This window comes from Colossoma macropomum, unplaced genomic scaffold (genome assembly GCF_904425465.1).
Source record: "Colossoma macropomum unplaced genomic scaffold, Colossoma_macropomum, whole genome shotgun sequence".
NCBI classification, from domain to species: Eukaryota; Metazoa; Chordata; class Actinopteri; order Characiformes; family Serrasalmidae; genus Colossoma; species Colossoma macropomum.
The window spans coordinates 26,027,895-26,051,963 of NW_023494798.1; the positions used below are offsets into that span (position 1 = coordinate 26,027,895).

Sequence of the window (24,069 nt, forward strand, 5' to 3'; positions counted from 1 at the left end):
CAAACGGACGTGTCCTAGAGAGGTCTTTGTTGTTGTACTAACATGCTAATATGGAAAACAAGTGTGCTATGATGTGATCATAATCAATACTCCACTCATGTCTTCATATGCCTGTAGAGACACACAGGTTTGGCTATGACTTTTTACATTCACATGAAAAGCATACAGTGCTGTGCAAAAGTCAGAGACCATCTTTCATTCATTTAATTTCAAATCAATGAGTCAAAACAGCCACTGGGTACAAGTTTTTCATTTTTCAGGTTCAAGAAAGCAGAAAATATATATTACAGAAAATAACACAGAAGGCTGAACTACTAAATATCATTTTTTCTGTATTTAGTGTGTCCATCCTTGCCTGGTGCATTTCTGCTTCTCGCGATCCAGGTTTTAATGTACATTTAATGACGTTGAGGTCTGGACTTTGGGTGGTCAGTCCATTGTTCTGAGAACACCAGCAGCTTCTTTTTTTATTTGCAAATTTTATTCTTTTTTGTTTATTTCCTTTTCTCAGTAAAGTCTTCTTGACAGCTACACATCCTTTCAGACTCATAGTGCTGAGCTTTTTTCTCACAGTGGATTTTTTTTCAGATCTCAAGCAAAACTAAAGCTTAATTTTCTCTTTACTCTCAAAGACGAAATCTTTAATTACCGAGTCCCGTTTTCTCTGTATCTTTTAAAATCTTTTTGAACTCGTTATGGAAACTCTTGTTTTTTTTCTTTTCCTTTGGCTTTCCCCTTTTCTTATGCTTGTCTTATATCTATTATTCTCAGAAATATCTCCTTTAGCCATTTGAAATGCACATTACAAAAAAAACCTGAAGGCAGCTATGCTGTCTAGTTGCTTGTCTGGATATTAGTCTCTTTGAAGGGGAACATAATGTTGGTCACACTGTTTGGGATCAGCGTTTGTTTGGAGGATGCAGCTGTAACTGGCTGGTTGTAAGATTGGAAGGACAGAAAAGTTAAAAGTGACAGTAGATGTACAAAGGTAAAGAGTGGACAGGAAATATGGATGGATTTCATATTATATTTAGTGTTGGAAGCTTTTGTTGATTTTCTGTTAAATATGTTTCCTGACACTTAAAAATGAATAACTTGTCATTAATGGCCTTTTTAACTGAAAATTGATAAACAAAAAGGGGTCTTTTTTGCACAGTAATATATCTTTTACATTCACGTTTAGAGTGCACAACTGCACAGAATAGCTTGGTTTTACTTTAACAACATTTTACTATAATACCACACAAATTACAATAAAAATAATCTCATTTTAACATCTTTCTTCCACACACAAACACTGGCTAAGCGTTACTCTCTTATAATTATGATTTTTGTGTGTTTGTGTGCCCCTATGCAGATGAGAAAGTCATGGCAGATGATGAGTTCACATGTGACCTCTTCCGCTTCCTGCAGCTGCTTTGCGAGGGCCATAATAACGGCAAGTTACCAAGTCACAGATACTCTCACATAGAGTTTAATGTTCCACCAAAATAGCTATGTGTATATGAGTTAGACAGTTCCAAAAGTTTGTAGACACATTCTTATGTAATGTATCTTCAGAAATCTAGACTATTGTCTGTATCAATAGGCATTTCGTAGACTATTGATTCTGAGAATCTGCTGCCAGAGGAGTTATCGTGCATGCATGTTCACGTTGGCCCCAGTGAAACATGTGTGAGTGTGTAGAACCTGAGATTTCTGTGTGCTACTCTGTTGTCCATTACTGTATAAAAGATGCACAAAACTTCCTTTATTGCTAAATGCACTGAGATTTTTTCCAAACAAAACTCTTTCAGATTGCAGTTCAGATCGGTAAGTGCTCATTATCAACTGGGATTATTAAAGTGATGTATATTCCTTGGTAGTTTGTAAAGGAAACTAAATAAAAATCTGTACATTTTCAACTTTGTTAGATCAAATAAACAACAGCATTAAGAAATTGCATTGTTCAAGGAGAAGAAGCAGAAATTTTTATGTCAGCCTTAATAAGGAGGTACTGATGTTGGATGATTAGTTCTGAAACAAATTGCACTCCAACTCATCCAAAAGGTACTGGATGAAGCTCCATCACTCCAGAGAACGCTGTTATTCTGTTCACGGCCCAAAGCTGGGGGCTTTATATACCTCTAGCCAACGCTTGACACAGGCATAAATATACACCCTAGTGATTACCTTTGTTAGCAGGGGCTGCACCTTAAAGCAGCTGAATTCACTAATTAGGCTGTCTGGATACTTTTGGACATACAGTATTAAATGTACACCTTTTCTCTTTCTAGACTTCCAGAATTATCTGCGAACGCAAACTGGCAGCACCACAACCATCAACATTATCATCTGTACTGTGGACTACCTGCTGAGACTGCAGGTACAGCAATCTGTTACCAGCCTAGCTTGACAGTAGTCTTTGTATTTGCATCTCGCCCACTTTACCTCTCAATCTGCCTCCTCTGTCTTTCAAAGGAATCCATCAGTGACTTCTACTGGTATTACTCTGGAAAAGACATCATTGATGAACCAGGCAAGAGAAACTTCTCCAAGGCTATGACAGTTGCAAAGCAGGTCTTTAACAGCCTGACAGAATACATCCAGGTAGGACTTTTATTCTGTCTTCTTGGACGTCCAAAGTTCAAGACTGTTCTACCAGTTGCATCCTTTTCTTTCTGTCTCTGTGTGGTCATGTGAGCTTGCCCTTTGTGTGTTCCTTCCTCAGGGCCCATGCACAGGAAACCAGCAGTCACTGGCTCACAGCAGACTGTGGGATGCTGTGGTGGGATTCCTCCACGTGTTTGCCCATATGATGATGAAGCTGGCACAGGTACGAGTGCAGACTGACACAAAACCACAAACAAAATTACATAGTGACAGTTTACCTTATCACACTCATGATGTCTTGACTATAGCTTATTTGCTCACAGATCTTGCTCAGGTAATTTATTAATTATTAACATTTCAATATTAATAAATGATCGTTCATTTGCAGGCATAAAAAATACAATTAACTGTTTATCTTGATTTCATCATTTGTACGCTTAAATAGCTTGCACGGTGTCTGCTGTTAAGTCTGTGAGCAAAACATAAGCACCTTTACAGTTCCCCTGTTAAAAATTGTATCTAATCTGTTAGGGCTCTGTTTTCTTTCTGTACTAATTGTTGTACTATGACTGATGTAGGTTTTGAGTAGGTGGAAACTGCATGCATTGTCTGTTTTGACAGTCACTATCATGCATGTCATTAGAAGTGTTTTTGATTGACCAGTGTTTTGTGCCAGGAAATGAATGCATGTAGATATGTGACGCATACATGTCATACACAGGTACGACCACTAAGAGGAAGATGTATGTATGAGTGCATGCACAATGCAAAATGTGTCTTGATGCAACTACAACACGCACCCACAATTAACCTAGATTTACTAATGCGGCAGCTAATCAAGAAAACTGCCCACAGAACTGCCTGCTAGCTGCACGCGCTCATGAGGTGCTGGGTTTAAAATAGAGTAATAGCTGTTGCCAAGCTTGAAACAAAAGATGCAAGTTGAGTGATGGCAGCATTAATACATTAACTTACTTCTCACTAAAACATTCTACAGGTGTGTAATTCTGCTATAGCAAATTAGGGAGAATTAGGGAAAAAATAGGACAAAGTGCACATGCATATTGTAGCCACATGGAGACACACTTTGTGTTTCATTTTCTTGCACACATACACATTGTTATTTTATTGATATACATTCTTTAAGTATGCAGTCAAGTCCTGTTTCTCTGTTTAGCTGCTGTGTGTGCTGCCAGACTTAAAGGAAGTCTCCCAACTTTTGAGCCACCTCCATTAATTTATGCCTGGTTTTAAAAGGTGAAGAAAATTACACTAAAACTAGCCACTGCTAGCTGCTCAAATTTTGGTATCCAATTTCTCCAGCCATTTTTTGTGCAATTCTCCTGCATATGCATGAGGTAGAGAAGCACATTTAATGCTTTTCTTTGTATATGACCCATAAACTGCACGTTTAGGCACGTGCCCCAATTTTGGACATGACACGTGTTCAATTTGCACCTAGGCTTAGTACATTGATCCCTGTGTGACTAAATTTTATATAATACCTCCTAAGTATTTATTTATTTATTTATTTATTCTTTAATGTATTTATATTTGCAGTTTCGAGACTGCTAAATATTTGGTTGATTTATTACTACAAATTTGCCTTTTCCTAATTTATACCTTTATTAAATCATAGATTGTATTAAAAAAGAACTAATAAATTAATTCTAAACAGGACTGACAGGTATTGGAAACAATATCAGAACCAGGGAGACTTTATCTTAATTTTCCTAATAACAGTAGCACTGTAATAATTATTCTAATGAAGTCTTTATAGACTTTTACAACCTGCCCTTCCTTTAACTCAGTAATGCAACTTTTAATGGCTTGAAATGTAAAAAAGCTTAGAGACTATCTGAATACTGATACAGTTAACCCATGTGTTATGTCTAATTATTAACTCTTGATTCTTTGTAGACATCTCCACTGTGTTGCTGTCTGTTTTTGTTATCTTGTATGTAAAAGCCTGGTACATTCACTTGATTCAATGCATTTTTGTATTTCTCTTCTAAAGAGAGTCTCTCCCGTTTTAGACTAGCGTAGATGTTTTGGTTAATAGACTGAAGTAAAAATATAAAAATCTTCCATCATGTTCTAGATTGTCTTGGGGAATACACATAGTCTCTACAAACCAGTGCCCCAGACAAAGGCCTGCAATTTTGGGGATTGTTTTAAACAGCAGAACATCAGCAGTATCAGCTTATTGTATTCACTCTTACCCTTTATGATACAAGCTCAGAAAACTTGTTTTAATACAGGCTGCTTTGCATTAGCCTACTTTGTTAACCAAACCAAACGCAACTGTAACTGACACACACTACTTGCTGCAAAGATTAAGAATTAAAAATGCCCATATTCTACATATAACATGTGATTTATATTTTTCCACTTGTCCACTTAAAACATCTACATACTTTACATACGTTTTTGTACTAGAAACTGGCTGCTTTTGGTATGATGCCTTTAAGACTGATATACACTACTAAGCCAAAAGATTATGACCACTCATGAAGGTCTGGGAAATATTAGACATTAAGCAAACAGTCATCTCTTGTCATCGATGTGCTGGATGTGGGATTAATGGGCAGGCTTAAAGGCCAATGGCCAGAGGACTGGGTTGGAACATCTCCAAAACCTGGCCTGTGGCGTGCTCATAGTCAGCAGCAGTTAATACCTACTGATAGTGGTTAGAGGAGGGATACACCACAAACTAGCGATGGGCTGTTGAGCACCCAAAGCTCTTCAATGGGCAAGGGCAACGAAGGCAATGCCTTTTAGTCTGACCTGAGAGAAAGCGCTACTGGAGCACAAGCCACAGAAATTTTGAATGACAGTTACAGGACTTGATAACAACACAAAATGCATCACATCCTGCAGCATATGGGGCTGTACAGTTGCAGACCAGTCAGAATGCCCATGCTATCGCCTGCCCACTGTCGACAGTGGCTACAACGGGCATGCAAGCCTGTTTTCTTTTACATTATGTGGAGGGCCAAGTACATGTGCGCCTTTAACTTGGGGAAGTGATGGCATCAGGATGCACAGTGGGAAGAAGACAAGCTGGTTCTAGGAAACCCTAGGTCCAGGCGTCAGTTTGATACATGCCACCTTTCTCAACATCATCTTGGATCATTTACACCCCTCTTGGCAGTGGCATTCCCCAGAGTTTGGTGGCTCCTTGAAACTTAAAGGATCTGTTGCTAACATCTTGGTGCCAGATACCACAAGGCACCCTTCAGTGTCTATGCTGTAGTGGATGGAGGACCAAAATATAAGGCATGGTGGTCATAATGTTTTGGCTCATAAGTGTATGTAAATGACCTCTGTTCTGATTGGCTGCCATGAATCTTCTATCTCTCATTCAAAAAGCAGCTCTGGCTTAAACACTCCTTGTAGACCTCTGAAGTTGTGCATTGTTTTGTAGCTGGCGTCATGCCCATTTTAGAAACTCCTGGTCTAAGCTGATCTGAAAACATAAATGGCTTTTTCAAAATGAAGTGGTACACAAAAATGTTATATATGTTTTGTCTTATGTAAATGTTCCCCCTGAATGTCACTAGATCTAGGTTTGAGCTACTCAAACCTGAGCCTGAAACTGCCCCTGAACTACCACAAAGCTTACTGGTTGTGGAATATTTCGGTGAGGTTGCCAATTTTTTGACAGTTGAGTGAGCAGCAGTGTTACCTTGCATGTAGCAAGAGTTGAATTTGGCTTCTTAATGATCTTGTAATTCAGAAGATCCGAAAACATTTAACTGTGTGGTACTAGCGATTTTCAAAAAATGCCATTCATTTTTCCCAGAAAACCAGTTTAGACCTGGAATTGCTAATATTGTCAAGACAGCAACTATAGAATGATGACATGACTTCAAAAGTCTATAACTTTGGCATGAATGGGCGGAGCTAAGCGACTGTTGGCTGAAAAAGAAGGTAAATGTAAATGCATTTGTTTTTGTGACATTGCAAAAACAGCAAATACAAAATTCTGTTCTGCAGCTTTGTTTCCATATATGGACTGGGGAGTGAACGGAAAGTTTTAAAACAATGTTTACATACTGCATCAAAAAAGTGAGGAAAATGTAGTTTTCCGTAATTTGGGCCCTTTAAAGGATGTTACAAAACTGTAGTGTGAGGAGTAGGTGACTGGTCTCAGTGTGTGTCTTCCTTATGGCAATGCACAAGCAGCATCAGTGATGTGGAAGAAGTATTTAAAATTAGAAAATGAATAGTAGAATGGCTCATTGTGTCCAAACCGGAGAGATGACATGAATACAAAAATGAATTAAAAATGTTGATGGATAACATTTTTATTCTGATGTGTGACCCTGCCAGACGCACCCTGATCCAGGACTCCGAAATGGCGTAAGATTTTGTGTTTCACTTTTGCTTTTCACTGTAAACTTACCTGCCATTTACTGCTCACCATACTGTACCTCACTTACCACAGACACTTCTCCTTGTGTGGGAAGTTCTGGTTGCACATTTTCTGGAGTGCACTGTCGTAGTTTGTTTTTCACTTTCTTTCTGCAAAAGGACAGACATCAGTTAGTTTTATCTTATTTGACTGAAACCTAAAATCAGACCAAGCGGGAGAGTTTTTGTTTTCTGTCTTAAACCTTTTAGTGTCAAAGAGAAATCACCTGACAGTGCTATCCAGCTTCTGTGCTTAACACTTATAGGCAGTAAAATATCAACGTGTGTTCCTTTAACTGACACCCCCTCACAGCCTACAAGTCACTCCCAGTTTCACAAGTTTTCCTGTTAGTTGGGTTAGTGCTGCTCTTGTTTTCATCATGGGGGCTGAGGGAGATCCTTGTTACTTATATATCTGTGGTGCTCACTCCTGTAAATCTGCTCCATATGCTCCACATGATAAAGACAAAAACATACATTTCTGATTTCTCAGACTCATCATTAACAAGGGCTCTGCTATATTGACCAGTGTGTATACCACCATGTGTGTGCCTTGTTCTTGTTGTAGTCCACATAATATTCTGTGGATTTACTATACAGTACTGGACACCATCAAGGTTGGGATACAGTCACACCTATTTAAGGATCAATGACATTTTATTAAACATTATGCATTGCCAGATTTTGATAACATGCCATTAATGCTATATTGTGACCTTCTTAACCCTTAGAAGTCAAGTTATTAATGTCATTTTGCTGTACATTCATTTCACATTACATGTATATACAGAATGTAATGTATGTTTTAAATCACTTGCCATATTAACAATTTTTTATTTTTCATACAATAATAATCTGTGCAGTATTGTTTTTAATATTATTAACTATTCACTAAAAGGTATTTTTAGATATTTCAAGAATTATGTGAACAAGAAGTGACTATAATGATAAATAATATGCTGTAATTGTCTATTTACATTAACATTTGAGACAAAAGTTATTTGCCTCAAGATTCAGTCTCCACTTTTTGAATATAATGAATTCTCAACATTATACAGCCTTTTCACATCTAACACATCTAAAATTTCTTCATTATGTTGGCTTGAAAATGCCAACTGACTGTTCTTCATTTTCTTGTATGCACACTCAAGAGCACAAAGGTGTGAACAGTGGTTAAAAGAACATGTCATGAATCTGATGTAGACTTTTTCTTAAGACCTTTCTCAAGATCAAATTTGAGAAAAAACTTAGGAAGATATTGGTGAATGAGGCCCAATGTTTTTTTTCCATAGGAATGATTGGGGAAATGCTCATATCCTGAAACTCTGTCATTCCACTTACATAATATGTAATGCTTATTCGTCTAGTAGTATACACTGCAGTTAAAGGTTTTGGACACTCTTACGTCACCATCAAATAAGTATGCTACCAGCACCTTAGCAACCACCTGAGAAAGCATAGCAATAGCCTAGCAACACCTTAGCAATCACCTGGGATACCATAGGAATGGCCTAGCAACATTTTAGTAACCACCTGGGATACCATAGCAATGGCCTAACAACACATTAATAACCACCTGGAATACCATAGCAACAGCCTAGCAACACCTTAGCAACCACAAAACAATCACCAATCAATGCCCAACCAACAAGCTGGAACACCATAGGAAACATAGCAACACCAGAGCAATACTTGGAATTACTATCAAAACCCAATTAAGTTATTAAAAATAGATAACAGTGTTCGGCATCTGCTTTTTATATTGTTGGAAACTTTGATTCCAATCTACTGAACAGTGATTCCAAACTTTTGAACAATAAATGTAAACTTAAATTAAAATGTAATTGTTATTATGTAAATATTTACATTATACAATTCATTACATTACACAATGACTTACACTACATTCTCTGTTGACAGATTCAAATTGCACTTCAAACTTTTTCTGTTTGTTTTGATGTCAAAGAATTCCAAACTCTTGACAAAATACAAATAAAGGATGGTTTTCCTTTTGCAAAACAAAACTATATACACAACAATGACTGTTGATCAATTTCAAATCATAAAAACTACTCTCCTACTTCTACCAACATAAATGTGATATGGGTTAAAAGTTTAGTTGCTTAGTTGCTATCGACAGAATTAAAATGAGTGGAGAAATTAACTCAGTGTGAGAAACGTTTAATATAGAATTACAACATACTTTTTATCTCTGGCAATAACTGTGCCTTCTAAGGGTTAAGTCATATTATTGGTCGACATAAGATGCCATTAATCCTTAATGATACTCATAGTATAGACATATATGGTGGAAATGTCTCATGCTTGATTTCACAGTGATGTAAGGTAGCTTTTTTCCTAGCTGCCTTTTCTGTTCTGCCTATGTGTCCTTTCCTCCATCCCCATCCATCTGACCTGTCTTAGCTTACAATGCAGATGTTCACAGTGAGTGATGCTCTAATTCTATCTGTTGTTGATAAATGCATACCAAGGATCATTTCTGGAGTAGAACCCACTCTGAGGTAAGGTGATAGTAGGATGACTTTGCTGACCCCACTACTCACTAAAAACAAGTTAATAAACAACTGACTTTTTTTTACTGGTGTTTTGTAATCTCAAGCTAATTTAGATCTGGAGGAAGGGACATATACAGTACTGTACAAAAGTCAGACACCACCCTACAGTTATTTTATTTCTGGTCAAAACAGCCATTAAGTACAAGTTGTTAATTTATCAGGAGATATTGCCAAGACGATCAGGTGTAAGATAGTCAACTTGTGTAAGAACTGAATGAAAGAATCAAATGAAAATAAGTTAAAAAAAAACAAAAAAACAAAAACAAAAAATAAGATATTAAAAAATAAGAGTTTAAAAAATCAGTAAAATATTTAGAGATTTCAGAATAAAATCCAAAATAAAACTTCGCCTGCATTGCCAAATAGGTTGGTTCATTCATCATAAAATTGTGAAAGAAACTAAAGGGTAGCTGGCAATTTTTGATAATGTTTAAAAATAATAAAAGGTTTTTTCCTGAGATAAAAGGTTTTGCCCTGAGAGTGACTATGTGTTTTTTGTTTACTAACTGATGCTGAAAAAATGAATAACTTATACTTAATTGCCGTTTTGACTGGAAATTAAATAAATGAAGGGTGGTCTCTGACTTACACTATGGTGTAAAACTCCTGTGTGCCAAGTCTAATAAAAATAATGAATGTGTCTTTAACTGGACTCTCCTCTTGTACTCAGAACATGAGTGGAGTTGGAAAATTTGTTGACAAGCAGTGTCTGTAATATTTTGCTGTTCCTGCTTTGTGTGTTTGTGTTTCTACAAACTCAGGACTCCAGTCAGATCGGTCTGCTGAAGGAACTTCTGGACCTGCAGAAAGATATGGTCGTAATGCTGCTCTCTCTGCTGGAGGGTATGAGACATATGATGATATGAGACACTTCTCTAAAAGAATTATCTTCAAATGTAATGAGTTAGCTTTTTGTGAAGATGCACAACTGAAGCTGTATTACTGCCCCTTTTATGTTTCAATGTTTCCCTTGTTTTCAGGTAACGTGGTGAATGGCACTATTGCGCGCCAGATGGTGGACATGTTGGTGGAGTCATCCAGCAATGTGGAGATGATTCTCAAGTTCTTCGACATGTTCCTTAAGCTAAAAGACATTGTGGCATCAGATGCCTTCCTCGATTATGTGACAGACCCGCGTGGCCTTATCTCTAAAAAGGACTTCTCCAAGGCCATGGACAGCCAAAAGCAATACTCTCCCTCCGAGATCCAGTTCCTTCTCTCCTGTTCCGAGGCTGATGAGAATGAGATGATCAACTTTGAGGAGTTTGCCAATCGCTTCCAGGAGCCAGCCAAAGACATTGGCTTCAACATCGCCGTACTGCTCACCAACCTTTCTGAACACGTGCCTCATGACACACGCTTGCAGAACTTCCTGGAGCAGGCCGAAAGCGTGCTAAACTACTTCCGCCCCTTCCTAGGCCGCATCGAGATCATGGGCGCCAGTAAAAGGATTGAGCGCATCTACTTTGAGATCAGTGAGGCCAACCGTAACCAGTGGGAGATGCCACAGGTCCGAGAGTCTAAGAGGCAGTTCATATTTGATGTGGTCAATGAGGGCGGCGAGTCTGAGAAGATGGAACTTTTCGTCAACTTTTGCGAGGACACCATCTTTGAGATGAACATTGCATCACAGATCTCTGAGCAGGAGGAAGAAGGAAATGGAGATGTGGATGAGGAAGAAGAAGAGGAAAGTGGTAGAGGAGGAGAAGGAGATGGAGGGGAGGGAGAGGAAGGGAATGGAGAGGAGGCCCCGGCTGAGTCCAGCTCAGCATTTGCCGACTTCATTAAGAGCATGGTGAACTTCCTCAACCTGTTCACCTTCCGCAATCTGAGACGGCGCTATCGCAAACTTAGGAAAATGACCATAAAGGAAATGATTATCGGCCTGGCCACATTCTTTTTCACCATCCTCATGGGCATCCTGCATTTCATCTACAGCATATGCAAAGGCCTCTTCATGCTCGTCTGGAACACACTGTTTGGAGGCGGCCTGGTGGAGGGGGCTAAGAAGATGACCTTAACTGAAATCCTAACCAACATGCCCGACCCGACTCAGGATGAGGTGCATGGTGACCTCCCACCTGAGCCAGGAGCCAGGAAGGTCCAGGAAGCAGGTGGATCGGGTGAGGGAGAGGAAGCTGGTGGTGGAGAGGCAGAAGATGAAGATGGGCAGGAGGCAGAAGGAGGAGGCAGGCCAGGATTCGACACCCCTGGAGGTCTCGGAGATATGGGAGAGACAGAGCCAGAGGAGCCCCCAACACCAGAGGGCACACCACTGTTGAAGAGGAAACTGGTGGGCCACAATTTAAAAACTTAATTTGTAACATCAAAATCTTGTACCATTGTGCATCTAAAATGATTTGCCTTGGAATTGAATTGGCGGCACCCATTGTTAAAGGATTACCGACTTACAGTGTTTTCTTTACAGTGGTGGTGATGGGAACCATGGGTCACGATGTCTACAACACAAATATAGCCATTTTCTTTACTGTCCAAGACAGCCAGTAAACTTACAAGTCTCTTTTGAGTTTATATTTGTAATATTGATAATGATGATTCATTATTCATAATAATGAAATAGTGGTAATTCTGAAAATAATAAGTAGTTCTGGCCTTAGAATAAATTGTTTTGCCTTAGAATGTCTGGCCACTGCCAATTCACCACACTGTAAAAACGAACCGTAAGTAACATAGTTAACTTAAAATTCTGAATTCATTTCAGTAGAAAAATATTGAACTCTTGGGACATCTGGTTCCTATTGCCATCACTGTAAACAATTCTGAATCATTTAAGTTTTTTAGAATGAAGACTTTCATATCAAACTCTGAGTGAATTATTTACATTTTAACCATTTAATTGTGGCAACATTTGGGAAAAATTCGTTCCTCTTTAACCCTTACAAGTTAGAGCTGTCACTGTTCTGGAAGAGACTGGGACAGTGGATAAAATGCAAATAAAAGCAGAAAGTGATATACAAATTTACTTTGATCTATATTTGAACAAAAACAGTACAAAGACAATGTATGTAATGTTTTACTTATCAACTTCATTGTTTTTTGTGAATATATGTTAATTCTGAAATTGAAGCCTGCAACACATTCCAAAAAACTTGGGACAGAGCCAATTCGAGACTAGGAACAATCTGGAAAATCAAAAAACATCTTAAACAGATGATGCAGTAATGTATTTTATTGGATCATTGGATATAAAAAGGCCATCAATAAAAGACCTTATCCCTTATGAGCATGGGCTGCCCACTTTATTAAAAATGCATCTGCAAGAAATGCATCAGTTTAAAAACTTTCCTCAGCCAGGGATTGCAATGATTTTAGGTACTTCACCCTCTAGAGTGCATAAAACCATCAAAAGATGAAATGGACTGATGCACAGTGGAAACATGCATTGTGGTCTGATGAGTCCAGCTTTAATGAATGCCATGTTCTCTGGGCCAGAGAAGAAAAGGACCATCCAGATGAGTGTGAAGTTCAAAAGCTAGCGTCTATCAGGTTGTTGGGTTGGGGGCGGAGGCATTAGTGGGTGACCTGTTGATCTGTGAAAGCACCATTGAAACTGAACTAATTTTGGAGCTACATATGCTGCCTTTGAGACACTGTCTTTTTCAAGGATGTCTATACTTACTTCAATATGACAACACTAAGCCACATTCTGCACATGTTACAACAGCTTGGCTGGATAATCAGAGAGTTTGGGTGCTAGACTGGCCTGTCTGTAGTCCAGAACTGTCCCCATTGAAATTGTGATTGTAATGTAACACAGAGGTAAACATGCTCCTGTCCCAACTTTTTGGAACTGGTTTTGTACATTTGATTTACATTAAAAAATTGCATAAATGTAATTATAAAAAGTTGAGTTGTGAATCTGCACTGTCAACCGATTTTCTCAACTTGCTTCAATTAAGATTGACAAATATTTTATACAAAATGATACCATGCTTTTGTTCTAAGACCTCTAAGAGTTAAACTGTGACATAAAAGAAAAAAAAACAACTTTTTTTGCACATAAAATGTTTTTTTCTTTTCATATATATTCTTGTCGTATGTTTTCAGCTGAGTGAAGGAGCAGAGGGAGAGGAAGAAGGAGAACCAGAGGTGATAGAGGAAGAGCCAGCCCCAGAGCCAGAGAAGGCAGAGTGAGTACCAGATTCAAAATGACTGCTCCTGTTGGATCAAGCGTTCAGTTATAAGTAAAACATGTTTAAGGATACATCCAGTAAGAGCACATCACATTCATTTCATTGTGCCACAGACCAGTTAAAGTCTCTGAAACTCTATCTATGTGTCGTTTGAAGTGCTGAAAACGGAGAAAAAGCTGAGAAGGAAGCTGAGGCCAAGCCAGAGGAGGAGAAGGTGGAAGAGGAGGAGAAAAAAGTGAAGGTCAAAGCTAAAAAAGGGAAAGAAGTTGCTGAGGAGGGCTTTGAGCTATGGAATGAGCTGGAGGTTCAGAGGATCAAGTTCATGGTAAGAGTGTTTTTAAAGTAGACTTTAGCCCTATTCGGACAGGATTAAAAGTACATGGGGTCCTGGGGTAAATTCCTCTTTTACAAGCTCCGCTTGGTGATTTTATTTCCATCGGGAACAGACATGTCAGTGTTTTTCTCCCTCCTACCCTGAGAAAATTACAGGCCTAATTACCTACTGTTTTTCACCAAACATGGCCGTCTGATTGATTTAGTCTGGCCTGGATACAAACCTCTGTGATTTTGGTGGATTTTCCAGGCTGACATTGCATTGTGTGTGGTGCTATTTGCTGAATTTAGTCTTCTAGCGCACATATTTATATAAAACATTTTCTAAATTGCAAAAACAGTGGATTGTTAGGAATTCTTTCAACCATCTACCTGATCTGGGTGGTAGAATTTTGTCTCCATATTCTCTGTACACTGGGAGAATATTAGCAGGAAGAGAAACAAAAAGAAAGTCTATCAGAGAAGCAAGATCTTTACATTTACTTTATGTTCACATGCAGATACACTACACTATCAAAGCATTTCTTTATATGCACAGAATTAACAACTTTTTATATGAATAGAGCAGGATCACATCACCATGTGACACAAACATCCAGGTTTGTAGAAATGAAACCCCAAAACTTGTCCTGTAGTAATTTTATTGCCCTTCAGTTGCATGAGTTTTATCACTGATGAGACATGTACATTTTTACAGATGTCTGCCTGAGTACCTAATCTTATCCTTCTTTTGATCAACAATGAAAATGTTAATTGTATATGAATTCACATTGATATGGACTCAAAGTTTTACTTGTTGGTTAACTGACGGAGATCTATTTAACTACATTTAGTAAAATCTGTTCCTTGTTTATCTTCTGTTTTAGAACTACCTGTCCCGCAATTTCTACAACCTGCGTTTCCTGGCTCTGTTCATCGCCTTTGCTTTGAACTTCATCCTGCTCTTTTACAAGGTCAGCTATGTTTTTTTCATTAAAGTTATAAAAATGTATTTCCAAACTGAGAATGATCCCCATTTGTTCCCAAAAATATATTTTTCTTGATGACATTTGCTGTGGGATTGTGAAAATATCATCTTTCCCTGTGCTGTCTTTCAGGTGTCCAGTAGCCCTCCAGGTGAAGAGGACTTTGAAGGTTCTGGAATGTTTGAGGGCTCTGGACTGTTTGAGGGTTCTGGCGGTGAGGCTGAAGGTTCAGGAATGGAGGAGAATGGAGATGAGGATGATGAAGAAGGGCCTGTTTATTACTTCTTGGAGGAGAGCACAGGTTACATGGAGCCTGCACTCGCCTTCCTCGGCATCTTACATACCATCATCTCCTTCCTCTGCATTATCGGCTACAACTGTCTCAAGGTCAGCTGGTCACAATACGCTTACACTATAGAATAAAGAAAGGATTACTGATTAATTAAATGGATCTAGCCTGCAATTTGCAGATCAGATTTTCAGATTTTCATTTAATGAAATAAATATATGGTAAGGCTTTACAAAAATAGACCCCTATAAATAGCAATTTAATCATTATCTAGTGGTTTATTAATGATTTTTATAATCATAATTGTTACTTGTGCATTAATAAGTGCTACCACTTGAATTATTAACCGTTTACTTAGTGACAGACACTGATAGACAATTCATTTATAACTATTATGAAATGTTTTTTTTGTATGCAATTGAGCAAATGCTTAATATTTTAAGTTATTTAATTTGAGCAGATTAAAAATGAACTAAATCATTACTGACAAATATAATTGACTGATAATTCAATTTGTACTATATGTAAATGCATTTATTTATTATTATTATTATTATTATTAGGTTTTGGTTTATTTGGGCTACCAAAAGGGTAACAAATATATTTTACAAATACTGATCATTCTCTATTTTTTGCATATTTGTTGTGTTTGTGGTGCAGGTTCCTTTGGTAATTTTCAAGAGAGAGAAGGAGCTGGCCCGTAAGCTGGAATTCGATGGACTCTATGTCACTGAACAGCCAGAGGATGATGACATTAAAGGCCAGTGGGACAGACTGGTACTCAATACACCGTAAGAAATCTTTTGCATTTCTACTCATGTGATGTTTTTCATCATTTTCTGAAAACCTTTGAAGTAAATAGTGGGTAGATCTCGGTATAGTTGAAAATGAGAGTAGTTGACTTATTACCTGTTCACAAGTATCCAGCGACCCATTCTAATTAGTGATTACAGCTCCTTTAAAGTGCCCCCAGGGCTGACAGAGGTATTCAACTGCTCACACACAGCTTGTATAGTCTCCATAGAAAAGCACTGCCAACAGAATGTGATGCTTCGGAGCAGCCACACATGAGCCTGAGTTCACCAGGCCTCATGTCAAGCGCTGGCTAGAGCATTGGGCTGAGCCTGGAGTGCTGGAGCTCCATCTAGTTCCTTTGGGATGAGTTGGAGAACCGTTTGTGTTCCAAAACTAATCATCCAAATTCATTACCTGACCTCACTAATGCTACTGCAGCTGAATGTAATCAAATCCTCACAGCAATGTTCCAACATCTAGTGTTGAAGATCAGTAATAAAGGAGGTCAAAGGAAGACAAACTCCCCATTAATACCCTTAATTTTAGAAGAAATGTTTGATGTGCATGGTGTCTACAAACTTTTGAACATATTGTCTATGTCTTAGCTATTTAGATATTTGATGTGGTTTTCTTTTTCTTACACAGAACCTTCCCTAACAACTACTGGGACAAGTTTGTGAAGAGAAAGGTGGGTGACTTGTTTGTATTTACTCTTTTGTTTCTACTTCCAAATAAGTGTAGTGCTACTAATTCTCACTTGCTCAGTGGGCACGACACAGAACTGACCCTTCAATCAAATCTCAGCTTCTTTCCCTTCCTGTTTAAGTAATAATTTGAATTTTGTAAAAATGGTGTTTGTAGAACTTTTTAAGGCAATATAGCTTAATCATAATACATATACATTTACATATTAATGTATATGTTGAAATAAAGATTTTTGTAAAATGTTGATGGCAGGTGCTTGATAAGTATGGAGACATCTATGGTAGAGAGAGAATTGCTGAACTGCTCGGGATGGACTTGGCATCTCTGGATGTCAGTCAAATGACACAGGAGAAGAAGCCTAAACCGGACACCTCCATGTTCACCTGGTACAGAATACACCCCCTCCCTACGCACAAACAGACCTTCAATACTGTGCAAAAGTTAGAGACCACCCTTTGCCCTTTAATTACCAGTCAAAATGGCCATTAAGTACAAGTTATCCATTTACTCAGTGGGTATTTCAGAGGAGATTAGATGTAAGATAATTCACCTGCATAAGGAAAGTAAAGTCAAAGTGAAAAAAAAAACAAATTTAAAAGATAAAGAGAAATTGTGCAAGAGCTGTTAGACCATCAAAACTATCACCATAAAATAAACAGTACTTAAAGCTTTCATCTTTCATCTGTGCGAGAAAATAATGCTCCACTCTTGCTTTAGCTCTGAAAAAACCCACGTTTATGTCCCATCCTTCCACTGTGAGAAGATAACTCAATACTATGGGTCTGAAAGGATATGTAGCTGTCAAGAAGCCATTATGAAGAAAAGGATATAGAGAAAAGTATAAGGAAATCTGCATATCAAACAAACAAGCTGTTGGTGTTCTCAGAATAGTGAACTGGTCACCCCAGAGTCCCTCAGCATCACTGAATGTGTTTGGATTACTTGGATCATGTGAAGCAAAAATGCAACCACCTTCTAAGACTGAAATTTGGAGGTGTGGAAAAAATATGCCTGCAGATTTTCTTTGAAAAACTGAAAGCAACTCTCCTGAAAAAGACTGGAAGCTGTAATAAATGCAAAAGGTGGAAATGTTAAATGCTGAAAGTTTTATATGTATATAGTTACATATATAGTTTGATATCTATATTATATTAATTGTTGAGGCTTCTGTTTAATATTTTCTTAAATATATGCTTTCTGCTTCTTTTTTCTGAAAAATGAATAACTTTATTCATTTTTACTTAATGGCTTTTTGGCTGGAAATTAAATAAATGGTGCTCTCTGACTTCTGCACAGTTCTGTACACTTACATTGACAAGCTATTATAGTAGGTAGGTGTAAAGCACTGTATTCAAACTGCACTTATTGTTATTTCTTTAGGCTGACCTCCATTGACATCAAGTACCAGATTTGGAAGTTTGGAGTTGTGTTCACCGACAATGTAAGTATTGACTGCACTGTTGTGTTACTGTGTTCCTGGCTGATTTGGTGTCTGTCTGCTGACTTCTTTAAATCTTCTCCAGACTTTCCTCTACCTGGTGTGGTACTTGGTCATGTCCCTGCTGGGTCATTACAACAACTTCTTCTTTGCCTCTCACTTGCTGGACATCGCCATGGGCGTGAAAACGCTGCGTACCATCCTGTCCTCTGTCACACACAACGGCAAACAGGTACAGTAGAACCAAGGCCTGCATGGATATAAAGCTTTCAGACATACCGAAAAAGTGAAAGCTTTCTTCATATGGAACTAATTTAACCAAAACAACTACATATGATGTATTTGTTGCTGTTCATACCTTGTTTCTATGTTCGTTAATGGTGTAGCTGGTGATGACAGTGGGCTTGCTGGCTGTAGTGGTGTACCTCTATACCGTGGTGGCCTTCAACTTCTTCCGCAAGTTCTACAATATGAGTGAGGATGAGGATGAGCCGGATATGAAGTGCGATGACATGATGACTGTAAGGCTCTGTTCAGTGTTACTGTCACAGTCATACAGGCAAAGATGTGATGACTTACTCTCTCTCTCTCTCTCTCTCTCTTGAACTTGTTCTCAGTGCTACCTGTTCCACATGTATGTGGGTGTGAGAGCTGGTGGTGGTATAGGTGATGAGATTGAGGATCCAGCCGGAGATGAGTATGAGCTCTACCGTGTGGTCTTTGACATCACTTTCTTCTTCTTCGTCATCGTCATCCTGCTGGCCATCATTCAGGGTCAGAAGCTTCGCTCCTGTTTTTACACATAGAGGACAGAAAGCTATTATGCACTGCACACTGTGCGAGCTATTGTAAAGCAAAACTCTAATTCTCCTTAATGAACTTGCCAGTCACAAAAACGTTAACACTTTATTTGAAGGCTACCTTCAGAGGGACTTCATAACACATTAACATTGAATAAGATGTATACAAAACACTTCTTGTGTTCTACTCCTAGTATTTTAACTGCTTATGCCAGTAATGCAAGTTGACACATAATGATGTTTTATGAGGTAAATTGCATTGCATTGACATAAAGGGCTTAAAAATAAGTGATAAGCATTTGTTCTATGCATAATACTGTTTTGATGCATCATTTCCAAGTAACGGAACTTATCAGGCAGAGGCCTAATTAAGAACCACATGTATCAGTTCTATATGTTTCAATTTGAATTAACATACAAATGTACTAGTTCTGTAAAGGACACCTGTGGTTTGGCTACAGACAAGAACAACTAACTCTCCTTAATAGATCTTAAAATAACTAATAACTGTAATAACTCACAGTACACAGTTTTACTTTTAATGCTTAGGTACATTTAGAATTAAGTAAATTTGTGCTAATTTTTATTCAATGATTTTTGTACATATAAGTATATTCATTCATATATGTGGGAAATTAAGAGTGCTGTCAGTAACTTGTTTAAGACAGAACAATAGTGAGTAAACAAGCAAATTACATTGTCATTTTAATTTTTTTTCTGCACTGAGACCAATTACACCACTAATTACACCGCTAATCCTAATTACACTACTCTGTATTAACTACTGTATGTGTGATGTGTAGGTCTGATCATTGATGCCTTTGGTGAGCTGAGAGATCAGCAGGAGCAGGTCAGAGAGGACATGGAGGTACGTCTTCTCTGAATACACTCACGCCATAGCCCATTCATTGCATATACAGTACAATCTGACAAATGCATGCTGTCCTATTTACTTCCTGTAGGTTCTCCACTTCTCAACATGTGACTTGCCATATATCCACTGAAATGTATCCGTCTAAATACTCTTTTTTTCTTGTCTCCCCAGACCAAGTGCTTCATTTGTGGAATCGGAAGCGACTACTTTGACACGACTCCGCATGGTTTCGAGACACATACGTTGGAGGAGCACAATTTAGCCAACTACATGTGAGTAGATTGCTCAGAGGGGCTCAGTTAAGGCTTTTAACTCTCATTTTCACACTTTTAACTCTAACAATAACACTGAGCTTTCTGCCCTATCCCAACAGGTTCTTCTTGATGTATTTAATCAATAAAGATGAAACGGAGCACACTGGACAGGTTGGTGTTCCTCTGCACGGTTTGCTTTTAAAGGGCCCATATAATGGAAAACCAAGTTTTCCTTGCTTTTTTTTAAATAACTGTTTTATAAAATTAGCTAAAGTTTCAAATCATGCCCTTTACTCCCCAGGCTGTTTATAGAAACTAAACTAAAAAAAATAACTTGTTTTGAATAAATTGTTTTTGTGATGTCAAGAAAACAACACATTTATATGTATCTGCCTATTTAGCCTATAGCAGTTTAGCCCTGCCCGTTTACACTATTTATAAGTCTTTAAGGAGTGGTTTGGCCCACGCTGTTTTATGAATGAGACATAATACAGGACAGCCAGTCAGAAGAGAGGTCACGTACATGCAGTGATATGTAAAACTTTAGGCGCCCCTGCTCAGATGAGCATTTTTTGTTGATTTTCTACATGAAAATAATGTAACACATGCTCCACAGAGATCAAACTTTTCACATATTAGAAAAAGAAAAAAAAAACACGAAACTTTCCAATTTAGAAATTCTCTTTTCTGACTGGCTGTCCTGCATTATGTCTCGTTCAAAAAGCAGTGTGGGCTAAACCACTCCTTATAAACAGCACTAAAATCTACAGAAAATGCCATATAAGTCTCTGTAGAGGATGTGTTAACTTATTTTCACTTAGAATGGAAAGCTTTTTGGTACATAAAACACAAATTAATATGTTGATTTCAGGGGCCAGAAATAAATTACAAGAGAAATGTAGCATATGGGCCCTTTAAGACCCTTTCCTCTTATTTATAATTTTGCTAACTGTGCTTTATTTGCTCTATTCTTTCCCCTCTTATTTTCTCATAGGAATCGTACGTGTGGAAGATGTACCAAGAGCGATGCTGGGACTTCTTCCCAGCTGGCGACTGTTTCAGAAAGCAATACGAGGATCAGCTCGGCTAGCTCTCAGTGCCATAGAGTATGTTCCGGTGCGTGTGTCTGTGTGTGCCTGAGGGTGTGACAGGGAAAGGTCATGTAAATAAAAGACATCTTAGGACTGCAGGACTGTTTTACCAATTGAGAAAAGACACCACACATACTGGAGCACGCACTCACACCCCGAGCCTTTTATTTACCCGCATGAATGAATGAAAATGAGAGAAAGATATGCAATGTGTTTGTGTGTGTGAGTGAGAAGGAAATAAGTAAAGAAAGAGAGAGAGAAGAATAAAGACAATTTGATTGTATGCACAGGCTTTGTTTAATTGTTAAATGTTTTTAGGATTGAAACAGGCAACATGCCCTCCTCTCAGTCTTGTCTATATGTTGCTATGGATCTTAAAACATCACAGTGCCTAATACTGAATCAACTACAATAATGACAAGTATGATGATACTGCTTTATTGATAGTCAGTATTGATCTTTTATATTAGACCCAATACGTCTATGAGTATTTCAGACTTTTAATTTTAGTGTAATGTATGAAGCATTTTGTCTGTATTTATTGATGTGTATATAGACATATACCAGAGCCATATCACTGCTAAAGCCCTGCTCTGTGACCTATAAGTCATATTTTAAGCCAGGCTATTGACCTATGTGTTTATATGACCATTTGTAAAGTAAACCTACTTCTTGAGAGAAAAGAAACAAACTCTAAAGGCCTTTCTTGGGACAGTTTCATATAGCCTTTTTTGGATTATTGGTGAGATATGAGCTTTAAGCCAGTGTTAAAACTGACCCAAACTTTGTACTAATGTAAAATAACTGTACTGCACTACAAAGTCTTAGGATGAGACACTGTTTCTGTGCTCCTCATACTCAGTGTTTCTGCTATGGAGAATTTAGATATCTTCTATTTCCTTTACTTGTGTAGAAACACTGTTACCCGGCAATGTCCACTTGCTGTTTTCATGACAAAGAAGTTGAAATGTCCAATCACTGGTCACTTCATTAGGTACACCTACATTGTGTCTTTTCATTCATTGTCCATTTTATGAAGTCCACTTACCATGTAGAGGCACTTTGTAGTTCTACAGACTATAGTCTGTCTGCTTCTGTTCCTTCTCCACCCTTTAACCCATGGTCAGGACTTCACAGGACCACCGCTGTGGGGGGGTATCACCGCAGATCTGAGAATGATCCCTGCTCAGTGGTGGTCCTGTGGGGATCCTGACCATTGATGATTGGGGTCAAGGGGGCTAACACCAATATTGTAGGTAAGTGGACCCGATATAGTGGACAATGAGTGTAGATACAAGGTAGATGCACCTAATAAAGTGACCACTGAATGTATGTCATTGCATGCTAGCATTTCTTTGTTTTGCCAGTGCATTTCAACACATGAATGTATAGAATACATCCATTATGGCCATCCTGTCTTTTTTAAGACTCTGACAAGAAGTACTTTACGTGCTGACTGAGATCTGATTGAAAAATAACTTATTTTGTCAACATAAATATATAAATAATATATTTTTTCGTTGGAGCTTTGAATTATTCACACATTCTAAGCCAATCTGTTCTAAATGAATATGTATTGGGTACTATTTTTTGCGAAAAGAAAAAAACTGGTAATGGAAAAGGATAAGAGCTATGTTCAGTTTGCAGTCAGATAAATCAGGTAGCTTTGGTGTTTTTGCCTGCAGACTTCTGTTTCTTTCAGCCAGGTGCCACACTTCATACTTTTTTCCCAAATAGAGAAATAAATTGTTAGATCTCTCCTGTTTGTGCTTCATGTTAAGTCCATGCTCAAAGCCACACATACAGCCTCCACATGATGTGAGAGTGGAATATGTGCCAGAACCGTGTGCCTGTGTGAACTGCTCTGAAAGCTGCAGGAGAGATGTTGCTTTTCTTTAAATCTGACTGAGTATCTGCCAGAATCCTATGTTTCAATAAAGATTAAACTGATTTCAGTATTTTAAGAGCGCTTCTGTTTCATTCTCTCTGGGTCTTGGTCTTGACACTCCTGCTAACGTGCAGCTCTGGGATCAAAGAATGCATTTGAGAATCAAATTACTCACACGCATCCAGACAGTGTAATGAGTCATTCCAGCAAATCAATCATTACAGAATATTATTTTAGTCAGAATGCCTATCAGTTAAAGGCCATGTATTTAAGATATCCCTCATAGCGACTCCAGCTCTCCACATGACCCATTGTGTAGTTAGGCTGTGAAGCCTCCTTTTCTTTTTCCACAGTGCACTAATGAATTAGTTTATTCTCAGATAGTTTAGTCATATTAGGCAGTTTAGTTCACATTAGGGGTGAAAGTTTCTAGACACCGCAAGATTTCATTCTGATTCATAATGGGATGCCAAGATGCAATAAAACGATTCTCAGTGCATCTTGATTGTTGATTTTTCATTTCTGCAGCCTAAATGATGATTCTTTTTTTTTGTATTTGTCATTATTTATGTTTCCATCCTCTTTCTTCACAAATTCTGAGCGCTAAAATGAAAATGTGAAAAAAAAAGATTTTTTTTCCCACCCAGTAGCTTGTTTCCATCAGAACTTTTAGCGATAAAAAATGTTTACATAATGAATTCACTTCCTGCCATAAATGAATAATTAATTCATTAATTAATTAAATTGGCACATAAGATATGCATCATGCATTCCTTACCTCCTCCAAGCTGGGTTCATACTGTGATAACTGATTATCTACGTGGAGGTCTAGAAATTGTCCCCTAACCATTGAAATTACTCTATATTCTTATTCCACCAGTATATGAACACGTATTTCC

The 24,069-nt window shown here is 38.0% G+C and overlaps 1 protein-coding gene across 7 annotated transcripts in view; it reads left to right on the forward strand.

Moving 5' to 3' along the window:
* The window catches only part of LOC118817771 (ryanodine receptor 1-like), a 125,265-nt gene extending 102,019 nt beyond the window's left edge, over positions 1–23,246 (forward strand). For 4 of the 7 annotated variants that reach the window (XM_036584685.1, XM_036584687.1, XM_036584686.1 and 1 more), the window contains 22 exons: positions 1,358–1,438; positions 2,277–2,365; positions 2,461–2,589; positions 2,711–2,815; positions 6,928–6,957; positions 10,346–10,427; positions 10,565–11,877; positions 13,653–13,735; positions 13,895–14,063; positions 14,938–15,024; positions 15,169–15,423; positions 15,986–16,116; positions 16,766–16,808; positions 17,078–17,211; positions 18,206–18,266; positions 18,349–18,495; positions 18,650–18,784; positions 18,881–19,037; positions 19,867–19,931; positions 20,109–20,209; positions 20,311–20,362; positions 21,186–23,246. In XM_036584685.1, the coding sequence (XP_036440578.1) occupies positions 1,358–1,438; positions 2,277–2,365; positions 2,461–2,589; positions 2,711–2,815; positions 6,928–6,957; positions 10,346–10,427; positions 10,565–11,877; positions 13,653–13,735; positions 13,895–14,063; positions 14,938–15,024; positions 15,169–15,423; positions 15,986–16,116; positions 16,766–16,808; positions 17,078–17,211; positions 18,206–18,266; positions 18,349–18,495; positions 18,650–18,784; positions 18,881–19,037; positions 19,867–19,931; positions 20,109–20,209; positions 20,311–20,362; positions 21,186–21,281 (3,545 nt within the window). In that variant the 3' untranslated portion in view covers positions 21,282–23,246. The remainder of the gene's footprint in view (positions 1–1,357; positions 1,439–2,276; positions 2,366–2,460; positions 2,590–2,710; positions 2,816–6,927; positions 6,958–10,345; positions 10,428–10,564; positions 11,878–13,652; positions 13,736–13,894; positions 14,064–14,937; positions 15,025–15,168; positions 15,424–15,985; positions 16,117–16,765; positions 16,809–17,077; positions 17,212–18,205; positions 18,267–18,348; positions 18,496–18,649; positions 18,785–18,880; positions 19,038–19,866; positions 19,932–20,108; positions 20,210–20,310; positions 20,363–21,185) is intronic. The other 3 variants (XM_036584688.1, XM_036584691.1, XM_036584692.1) reach the window with 1 other exon arrangement.
* Positions 23,247–24,069: the final 823 nt, after the last annotated feature.